At 40.1% G+C, this 11,333-nt stretch overlaps 1 protein-coding gene across 2 annotated transcripts in view; it reads left to right on the forward strand.

Moving 5' to 3' along the window:
• Positions 1–11,333, forward strand: part of LOC107572376 (tyrosine-protein kinase receptor UFO-like) — a 35,989-nt gene that overhangs the window by 3,022 nt on the left and 21,634 nt on the right. For both annotated transcript variants that reach the window (XM_016258811.1, XM_016258812.1), the window contains exons 4-6: positions 1,222–1,302; positions 1,817–1,932; positions 3,160–3,343. In XM_016258811.1, coding sequence (XP_016114297.1) covers positions 1,222–1,302; positions 1,817–1,932; positions 3,160–3,343 — 381 coding nt within the window. The remainder of the gene's footprint in view (positions 1–1,221; positions 1,303–1,816; positions 1,933–3,159; positions 3,344–11,333) is intronic.

Consider the following 11,333-nt stretch of genomic DNA (forward strand, 5'->3'; position numbering starts at 1 on the left):
CACACACACACACACACACACACACACACACACACACACACACCGGCCGTCACAGGGAGAATGTTAAACACTCTGTAAAGCATTTAGTGCTGTTTGCTTGGGCAAGCATCACTATTATTGTTGCTCATACTTATGGTCATGGGTTTGATTAAAAAAAAAAAGTATTTAATTTTACTTTTTACTTTTTTTTTTGGTTTACTTTTTCCAGATACAAAAGCAAAAAACACAAATCACCGTAATGATCATAGCAAACACCCACAATACATCATGGCCACAACCTTTGCACAGGCACACTCACACACACACACACACACACACACACACACACACCGGCCGTCAGGCCGTCACAGGGAGAATGTTAAACACTCTGTAAAGCATTTAGTGCTGTTTGCTTGGGCAAGCATCACTATTATTGTTGCTCATACTTATGGTCAGGGGTTTGATTAAAAAAAAAAAGTATTTAATTTTACTTTTTACTTTTTTTTTTGGTTTACTTTTTCCAGATACAAAAGCAAAAAACACAAATCACCGTAATGATCATAGCAAACACCCACAATACATCATGGCCACAACCTTTGCACAGGCACACTAGTAATATTATTTGGGGAAGTGTATCATGCTGTGAGGTTCTTTCAGTGTTGTATTATACAGCAAAAGTAAGTTTAGTTGAGCAATGAATGGATTTACACTCTTAAATGAATGCATGTTTGCTTTGAATCTATGCTGATGAAGACAGATTGTGTTTTTAGGGAAGGAAATAGAATGAGATGAAACTAAATGTGGCTTGTGTTGAACTCTCTCTCTCTCTCACACACACACACACACACATAGCACTTAGGCCTTGTCCATCAGAATTTGATCTGGTGACCCTTGATTTGGATCTGTTATGGCCTTTTAACAATGGACACACAGTGTTCCTCAATGACACACATTAGTTATTTTCACTGAGAGTGTGAAGAATGCTGTGTGTGAGAAAGAGAGCCTTCATTTGACATGTTTCTGTGAATGTCAGCATGTGCAGTGTGTGTGTGTGTGTCTTCAGTGTTTTCCTGAAAGCAGAAGTAACTCTTTTCAAATCAGCTCTTTTTCATTCTCCAAATGAATGCATGTTTAAATCCACAAACAGATTCTGAAACTCAAACACAACCCAACACAAGTTTGCAGTTTTTGGGGGATTTTTGGTTCTGTTTTTCTCAACCATGGTGTTTTGCTCCTCAACAGGTTTGAATAAAACCAGCTCTTTCTCCTGTGAAGCTCACAATCGTAAAGGTGTGGCGTCATCTGGCACAGGTGTTGTGACCGGTGAGTGAGAGTGTTCAAGGCCCTGTTTACAAGACATTGACTCACGTGGGTCTACAGCTCATGCTTGTTTTCATTGCACTATAGTCTTTGACGCTGTAATAAGCATAAACATATATATATATATATACACATACATAGTCAAGTCACCTTTATTTATATAGTGCTTTATACAATACAGATCGTGTCAAAGCAGCTTTACAGTGTCAAACAGGAAAAGCGTGTGCTGATAATGCAAGAAGACAATAGATAACAGTCAGTTAATTATTTAGGATTCGACCACTCAAGTTCTGCTCGTATAGAGCTGTCACTGTAATAACGGCTCACTGTCCCTCCACCGTCTCGAATCAAACAGATCAGGTTCCTTGTGGATTGTGCAATCTCATATGAGATTTAAAAAATCAGATCTTTTGCTGAAGTCTGAATGTAGCCAAAGTGTGGAAACACAAATAGATTAGAGCTGTTTTTATCAATCAATGTTTTATGTAAAAACAGTACTTTTTATCTTTTTGTCTAGTTCTTCCTTCCCAGCCCCATGACATTACAGCTGAAGAAATCACTAATTCAAGTATTCGTCTGTCTTGGCACTTGGGCTTTGGAGGAATTTATCCCATCAGCCACTGCATTGTTCAGGTACCTGAAAAAAAAAATCTTTCAATAGATCAATATCAGAATGAGTGATTGTTTCAATATATGTGTGTTTGTTTGTATCATTTGACTTTGACAAGCTTGTGACGTGTCTGTTTTGTGAGTCAGAACCCTTTTCCTACACACACATGCTGCTTAATCATGATGTGGAGTATCACAATTCACACACTGAGAGAGGCCCGTTCCACTCACTGCTGAGGCCCAGTTCCCCATGTTCTGGGGCCCTGTTAGGACGAGTGTGTGTGTGTGTCACAATCCCCTTCGCCTGAGCACCACCCCAAAGTGCCTGGTTCTAATAAAAACAGGCCTCTTGTGTCTGATCCTGCAGCCCTCCTCTGTTCCTCAGCTCCACACAACCCAACGGTCCAAACTGAGACTAAACACAATCCTGAAGGAACTGACAGATAATAAAAGAGGAAGAGAGAGAACAAAGCAAGAACCAGAAAATGTTAACAGAACTCATCTGACATATGAAAAATATTTGCTAATCTATTAAAGTTTAATCAAGGGTTTGGCAGCCATTGAAATCTTCATGTGTGTATGTATGTATATCCAGGTTATATTTATCCCCCTGAATACTCTTATGTGGTTATGAAGCGTGTGCCAAAGATCAGCTCAGGAAGACTGCACAATGCTTGTGTGTTTATGTATTAAGGAATATTCTGGGTTCAGTATAACTTACGTGAGAAGTGTGACTTTTTTCTCATGTCACACATGTAAACCTGGTATCTTACCAACAAGAAATGTGACATAAATATTTGTTTACACATAAACTTGTAAGTCCTATTTTATCCTGAATGTCCCTGCATTTACTCTAGCACAGGATCCTGGGGAAAGGGGAAGTGATAGAAGTCGCTTCTTCTTTGTCCTGAACAGAAAGTGAATGTCACTCAAGTTATCAGTGGTCTTTTCCTGTGTGTCCAAACACCAAACATGACTTCTTCTTGCCTCATTTCTTAAAATAATTTTCCATAGAAACAAGATGTCCATTCAATATACTAATTGTTTGATGAGTGAGATTTGTTGAAGTGTGAATTGAAGAAGACTTTCACTATTTTAAAATTTTGCAAATAATGAAAGGGTTTGATCGTTTAAAAATCTGTTCCGCGAGGCCCATAGGAGATCTTCATCCCTGTTATAGATGTCACTAGGAAATGCTCAGAAACCACTAAAACCCATTTAATGATTTTGTTCAAATACAATATCTTTCAGGTCAAAGCGTCTGGTGAAGACTCTGATCAGGTCATCTCCAGTCAGACGGTCAGCGCATCTGACACCAGCCGTCTGATCTCAGATCTGGAGGCCTTCAGCCAGTATGATCTCAGAATGGCCTGCCGGAGCAGTCAGGGCGTCTCGAGCTGGACGGCCTGGATGAGCGTCAGCACCAGTGAAGGAGGTAAGCACATGCCCACACCGATTCTCATTCTCACAGAGACCGTAGGAACATGCTGGACTTATGTTGGCCTGGTAACAGTGTAACAGTCCTCACTGAAGTGTGTTTACAGTAGATAGATGTGTGAGGTCTGTCTCTGCTAAACACTGAACGACATGGAAACTGTCAGCACAGAACGACCAGGGAAGCAGAAACACAGATCTGTGTATGGTGATGCATGTTAGGGATGGGAACTGACAGCAAGGAGCAATTAGGAAAACACTTAAATGACCAAAATGCCCTTTCCTAATGCACACTTCAGCCTGAAGAGCTGCTGGTTATTGTGAGGCATTCAGGCCGGTCTGTAGGTTTGGGTGTGTGTCTGCTGCTCTGTGCTGTGAGTGTGTGTCTTCTGTAAAGGTTCTGGTCTGGCTGTGTTCACATCAGCGCTGCGTGTCTGTCAGGCAGGACAGGACTGGAGCCAGATTGCAGCTGAAGGAGTGTTTGTAGGAGAGAGTGAGGTGGGTGTTGGGTACTTTCCATAAACTGGCATTATGAAATGTCTCTTAGAAACAAACGGCCGTGAGTGGAGCTTTAACACACAGACAGTAAGAAATGCAGACACGGCATGGGACCGCGAGCACAAGAAGAATCTGAAGCTCCATGCAAATAAAAAATGTTATTCCTTTAAAGGTTATTTCTTAGTGGTTGCTTCTTCACAGCTTCACTCTTCATTTATTCGTTTAATCTAGACTCTTTCACGTGAAGGGGAAGCATTCCAATTTTTAGTGTTACAATACATCCCAGCTTAAAACACAGATCCAACAGTAATTAGCCAATCCTACGTTGATTCGTTTGTAAAGTGTAAACAGTTTGGCTTTGTAGCACTATCACAACATTGATCTGCACGTCTGATCATCCTGACCAGCCCGACACGGTAACATTCGCTCACTGGAGGGACTTTTACCTGACTAATGACACACAGGGATTCTTTCAAAGCAGTCATTTTCCATGTTAAATATTTAAGATCTGTCTGAACTGGAACTGGACTGAATTAACACTGAACTGACAAAAGCGGAATAACTATATTGCTGCCTATAGCTGATCGATTAACTTCACACTGACATTGATCTGAACTGACTTGAGCTGAATAATGACTCTCTTGTCTTTTAGAGCTGCTTTACAGCAGAATCTGAACTGTCTCCATAGTTGAGTTTCCATCAATGATTCTGCTATGTTCCTGTTTATCTCTGTGAAGCTGATTTGACACAATCTGTATTGTATAAATCTGTATTTGACTTGCTTAATAATAAACATCCTTTCTGATGTATTGCACACATTCGTTTGCTGTTGCACTGAAACGTTCCAACTCCACTCCAGGTTTTTCATTTCTCGCTCATCCAAGGCAACATACGAGGAGTGAGACAAAAATTGTGCATATTGGTGCACTTATTGAAATGATAGAGGTGAAATGGGTTTGGAATCTCATGATGTCTTTAAAAAGGTTTCGTTTGTGATTCTCTTTCCCTGTGTGTTCTGCTTAACTGGATTTCGTTTTTTCCTTTTTTCAATCTCCAATTAATAATTTTTGTGTGGGACGGCGAGACACAAGAAAGATGTGAGTGAAGGAGAAATTTCAGATTTTCCAGGAGAGGGTTTTGTTGGACAGTGACAGTGTTTGGCTGTACTGGGCTGTGTGTGTGTGTGTGTGTGTGTGTGTGTTGGAAGTTTGGGTCATGTGCACAAGAATGTGATTAAAGGTCTGCAGTTGAGTGGATTGCAAAAAAAAGAAAGCAAAAAAACGTGCAAAATTTTGTTCAGTTTCAGCCACTATAGGGAGTATGCAAATATGGAAACAAAGCTGTTTTGTCTATCCTTCAGTGTTGAATGTTATAAATACAAGGACTTGTGAATGCATGTTAGCCATGTGTACCTGTCATCTTGCAAACTGGCTTCCCAAGGTATTTGGATTCCACTTTTGTTGCTTGTCTTGTGGATCCAAATAAAATAATGAAATGTGTGTGTGTGTGTGTGTGTGTGTGTGTGTGTGTCGGTGTGGTGCTGTTCTTGGTTTGTGTGTTATTAGCGTGTTTATTATGTTAGTCCAGGCTGATGGATTTAGAGCTTTTCTTTTGCACCTCTTCACTCTCAAATGCCATTATGTTTTGCTGTCCGTCTTTTCCCTTTTCTCAGTCTCTCCACAAGAACAGTCACAAATGAGATGTGTCCCAAATAGAGCTGGATTATAGTATGTGACAGTATTTACCATGCAGCATTAGAAATGTATCATACTGTTTACACTGCAGTATATATATATATATATATATATATATATATATATATATTTGCACAGCATGGGACTGCATTTAGTTAATGCAAGGAGTAATCAAAAATATAGAAATAACAAAATCTTCAAACAGGAGTCCAAATATGAACAAATTCTTCAAGTCTAAATAGTCTGAGCCATTACATTTATGAATTCATCTATTTATATTATTCCCATTTTTTTTACACACACACACACACACACACACATATTTGATAAGTAACTGTGAGCGACACCATGTAGCTTGAGCTATAAAAAGTGCAAACTCTGAGCAATCAAATTTTCATCTCTCTCTTTGTCGTCGCACTAATCCTACAAATTCTCTTCAAGAAAGAATTTCCTGCTTTCCTAAACATGCTGCATTGGTTTCTGTCCTCCCCCGTTTCCTGTAGCAGCTCTGTCTCGTCTGCCCTGACCCTACATGACCTATGATTTATTCTGCCAAAAAAAGAAAGGATGAAATACAGACATGCACACACTGTGGGAAAAGTGAATGAGGCAGAGAGAATGCTGTGATGGATAGAACAGGAAAAAGAGGAGGGGGGTTTGTGAAAGAAAAAAAAACATACTCTTTGCTAGTTTCCCAGAGTCCCACATTGCCCAAGGGACGAGAGAGCCAGAGAGAGAGAAAGAGAGAAACAAAGCTGATCGCTGATATCCCAATGAAATTGGTTTGGCGCTTTCTGTTTGAGCAGATTAACGCAAACCTGACCTTACATAATCATAATCACAGTTTTAAAGTGTTTTCCAAGCTACAATCAACTCAGAGATTAAAGTAGTTCAACTGTAGTCAGGCTGTGTTTGTGAAAACAGAACTATATCTTTTTAAATATATAACTTAGATTATACTATTTGTAATTTAATCAGTATTTTTCAATAATGATGGTGTTTGCATGAATTAAACATCTCAATTGAGGACTAGCATTAAACACATATATTTACACTGAATAAAACTAATAAAATGAAACAGAGAGGAAGGCAGTTATAAACAGCAGTGTTTACCTGGATATGTTTACTTGGAGAAAAAAAAAAAAAGTAAGCACCGCTTACTGGAAAAAGTAACATGTAGCTGAAAAATTTACACTATTTTTAAAAACCTTATATATTAAGTTCCGTTAGTTTCCGGGAAAAAAAAATCACTCCTGAAATTGCGATGTTTGATGGTGCACCACTGACAGAGACGTCATGTTTTGTTTAAGTTTGGAAGACTGTTTCAAGCATGCTCTCGCAGTGTTGCCATGTCCACTTATTATAAGCAGCTTTGGGATGGGTGTTTGTTGTTTGTTGCTTGGCACATAAAGCCATCCAGTTTATGGAGTTGTTAAAGGGGGCAACAATATCTCTGGATTTCCAAAATACAGCATTTGTACTTAGATTTATTCAGCACGTGTGAAACGCTTGATTCATTTAATAGCTAAACTGACTGAGGTTTACTGGTGCATCTCGACATGTCCAGGTCACATCTCCAGATTCATGATAGTAAAGCACATTGTCCACATAATCCTAATTTACATTTCACTAATGAATATGGATGTTTTACATTTGCAGGTTTTTTTTTTTGTAGATCCCCACCAATTTTGTATGTCTCCCTTAATGGACACACCAGATGATTTACACCCAATAAATTCAGAACCCTGTATATATTCATATGGGATTTTTGACAAGGTCCTTCCTGTTTCACTAACATACAGTTTCAATTTTTTATTTTTCCTGGTTTCTAGCGCTCTGCTCATGCAGGTTGCTCTGTGTGCATGATCGGACAGGAAATTTAGAAGATTTCCACTAAGGAAAGTTATTGAGAGAGAGGGCTAGGCCATAGAGACGGGAGAGGAAGGCAGAGACTTTTGACAAAATGCTATTTTCACAACCGTGAGCCAGAAACACATGTGGAAACAATCAGACGTGAAACTCTTCCTGATAACATCATCAGAGTGCCTCGCCATGTTCTTCAACGTCCGCGTATTCACAGGGTGGAATAACAAAGAATACACTTTCATACCTGCAATAGGGAAAATATACTAAGAAATAGTTTGATTCTGCAGTTGAAGAGAATTCTGTTCTGGGAAGTTAGCAAACACACACACACACACACACACACACACACACACACAGACAGCTATTTCCAGACCATTACTGCAGCCGTTCCCAGTGTGTGTGTTTTTTCTGCTGCTCTGCATTAGAAACAGAGACAGCGGAGGTGAAATTAGTTGAAGGGTGAGAAAGTAAAAGAGGCTCTTTACTGCACATTTTGCAAAATATGTCAAAAGTATAAATATGTTCAGACTGTAATACAATCTTGCTACTCACTGAATGCTGCAGAGAACACTCATACTAGTAATAAAAACAGTGAATCAGTGCAACATAAGACATAGTAACAGCTGTGTTTCACATTGTTGTCTTATTGTATATAGTTATCATCTTGGAAATAATCCAATTTTTTTTGTAGTGTTAATTCAATTTTGTGTAAAAAATAAAATAAATATCAGGCCATTAAATATGCTGTTAGGCGTAGCAGTGATGGTGTAGAAGATAATCACCCTCTTTAAAATAATCACATTTTGTTGCTTTGCAGCTTGAAATGAAGACGTCACACAGTTTTTGTTTTATCCAGCTGTATTTATAACATCCAAGTGAACGATAAAACACCAACATGTCAGAAAATAAATAAAAAAACAGAATCACTGAGTTGGAAAAAGAATCATCTCCTCCTAAAAATGACTTGTAAACTCAATCAGGTGTAGCTGATCACCTTCTCAATGACACACAAAGCCATCTGACCTTCACCTGTGATCAGCTGGGCTCATTCTGATTAGCTCAGCATGAAAAGAGCTTTCCTGGAGCATTTCAGTCCTTGCTAGAGCAACTGAAGTAACAAACAACTCTGGGTGGCAAGACACCATCAAAAGACCTCCGGGATAAAGTTGTGGACAGGCACAAGTCAGGAGATGGAGACAAAAACATTTCAAAGGTTTTATCAATTCCTAGAAGCACAGTGAAGTCTATTATTAAGAAGCGGGAGGTATTTGGTAAAACACAGAGCCTCCCTGGATCAGGACGTCTCTCCAAACTGATGAAAGAGCCGGAGGAAACTGGTCAGAGAGGTGACCGAGAGCTACAGCAACTCTGAAGCAGCTGCAGGAGTTAATGACAAAGAGCGCTCATTGTGTGCATGTGACAACAATATCACAAATCCTCCACAAATGTGGCTTGTATGAGAGGGTTGAAGAAAAAAGCTCCTCAAGAAAGGCCACATGCAGTCAGACTGAGCTTTGCCAAAACACCTTGAAGATTCTGAGGCAGATGAGACTAATACTGAGTTATTTTGCCTCAACACCAAACGATATGTCTGGTGGAAACCCAATACAGCTCAGCATCCAGATAACAGCGTTCCTGCAGTAAAGCATGGAGCTGGTGATATCTGTGTAACGAGGTTCTTTAGTAGGGCAGGAAGAAGTCGGAGTCAGCGTGACTGAGGCTCGAGTAGTTTATTGAGCGTCCTTAGCAACAACGAATACAGGCAGGCGCTCTGGCACTGCCAAACAAAACAAAACTTATACAGCACTTCTGCGTATCTCGGTGCCCTTCGCCACAGTCTCTCCCCACTGAGACCTCAGTCTGTCTCTCTCCCTCTCTCAGTTCCAACTGGGCTTTTTACGGTCTCTCCAGGCCAATCACTGAAATGAGAAGCAGGTGAATGTCATCATGCACTTGACCTACTTACTCACCGCTCGTCTCCGACCGCTCTCTCCCGCTGCAGACTCCGCTAAGCCACGCCCCCCTCGCCACAATCTGTTATGGGCTGTTTCTCTGCAGCAGGACTGGAGCACTCGTCAGGATAGAAGGAAACATGGACAAGCAAAATACTGTCAAATTCTTGAGGAAAATCTGCCAGAAAGCTGTCAATGGGAAGAAGGTTTACCTCCCAACATGAGAATGACCCAAAGCACACAGCAGAACTGAACACACAGTGGCTGAAGGAGAAAAAGCTGAATGTCCTTGCATGGCCTCGTCAGAGTCCAGACTGAAACCCCACTGAACATCTGTGCAACCTGAAGACTGCAGTCCACAAACACTCACCATCAGATTGAACTAAACTTGTGCAGTTCTGCAAAGAAGAGCGGGAAAATATTGCAAAGTTAGCAGAGACAAATCCCAACAGATTAAAGGCTGTAATTAAAGCAAAATGTAGTTCAACAAAATACTGACACAAGTGGGGGTGATCCTTTTTCCAACCATTGATTCTGTTTTTGTTTTTTTTAACTTGGTTTTTATATCTTTCACTTGGATGTTATAAGTAAATACAGCTGGATAAAACAAAAACTGTGTCTGTCTTCATTTCAGGCTGCAAAGCAACAAAATGTGATTATTTTAAAGGGGGTGATTCTTTTCTACAGTATACCGTAGAAAATCATCATATACAGTGATGACTTTCAAAATTATGGTCAGAAATGACTAAATACAGTGGAAAGAAGTTTCTTTTTTTATGTGTGTAAAGAAAAAACAACATTTTGTCTGTTATATTATGTACAGTCGTGGTCAGAATTATTGGCACCCTTGGTAAATATGATCAAAGAAGGCTGTGAAAATAAATCTGCATTGTTAATAAAAAATCACATATCTAACCTTTCATTGAACTAAAAAAATTGAAAATGGGGGAAAATCTCATTATGAAATGAATTTTTTTCTCAAATACACGTTGGACACAATTGTTGACACCCCTAGAAATTCTTATGAGTAAAATATCTGTGAAGTATATTCCCATTCATATTTACAATTTTGAGCATACCAGGGTGATTATGAACATGAAATTATCCAGCCATGGCTTCCTGTTTCACAGGAATATAAATAGGACAAACCTTAAAAACAACACAAAAATGGGTCACTGAGCACAAAACCAAGCTTCTGCTCTGGCCATTCCAGTCCTCTGAGCTGAACCCTATAGAAGATGAGTGTGGTGAACTGAAGAGGAGAAGCTGTGAATCTGAAGGGTCTGGAGAGATTCTGGATGAAGGAATGGTCTCTGATCTCTTGTCAGGTGCTCTCTAACCTCATCAGGCATTATAGGAGAAAACGTCTCAGGTTACTTATGTAACCATGGTTCCCTGAGTAGGGAACGAGACACTGCGTCCTCTAGGGGTCGCTATGGGGAACGTCTCGTCGTGACCCATGTCTGAAGCATACACACTGCAAGTCGAGCACCCGGTTTCTGAACCCAGCAGAGGGGGTGCCCATCAAGAACCTACCCTAGAAAGGGACAGAAACATACAGGTCCCGGGAAACACTGCAAAGAAACTAACAGAAGGGTTATACACACAACCACCAGTCTCATTAGATACACATATATATTTATATATACATATATTAGACATGGATCGTACTCACCCACCATGGTTCCTGCATCGGAGCTCTGTCCGGAGAAGCCTCTAGACCGGACCATCATTAAGATGGTCACTATGAAGCCATAGAACCAACCAAACCTAATAGGTCCAGTATAGGAGACTATAATGCAGGAAATTTCCCACCTAACCTCGGTCAGGTGGAGAGATAGTGGTTACAGGGGAATTAGGAAGATGAAGATAAGGGCAGGTGTAAGACCCCCGAAGGAAATGAGTAGATACTGAGGTATCACTCTGATCCGGACAAAAGCGCTGACGCCCTGTCTGGATCACATCCCTTAGGTCTTTTACT

This window comes from Sinocyclocheilus grahami, unplaced genomic scaffold (genome assembly GCF_001515645.1).
Source record: "Sinocyclocheilus grahami isolate Dianchi unplaced genomic scaffold, SAMN03320097.WGS_v1.1 scaffold1741.1, whole genome shotgun sequence".
Taxonomy (NCBI): domain Eukaryota; kingdom Metazoa; phylum Chordata; class Actinopteri; order Cypriniformes; family Cyprinidae; genus Sinocyclocheilus; species Sinocyclocheilus grahami.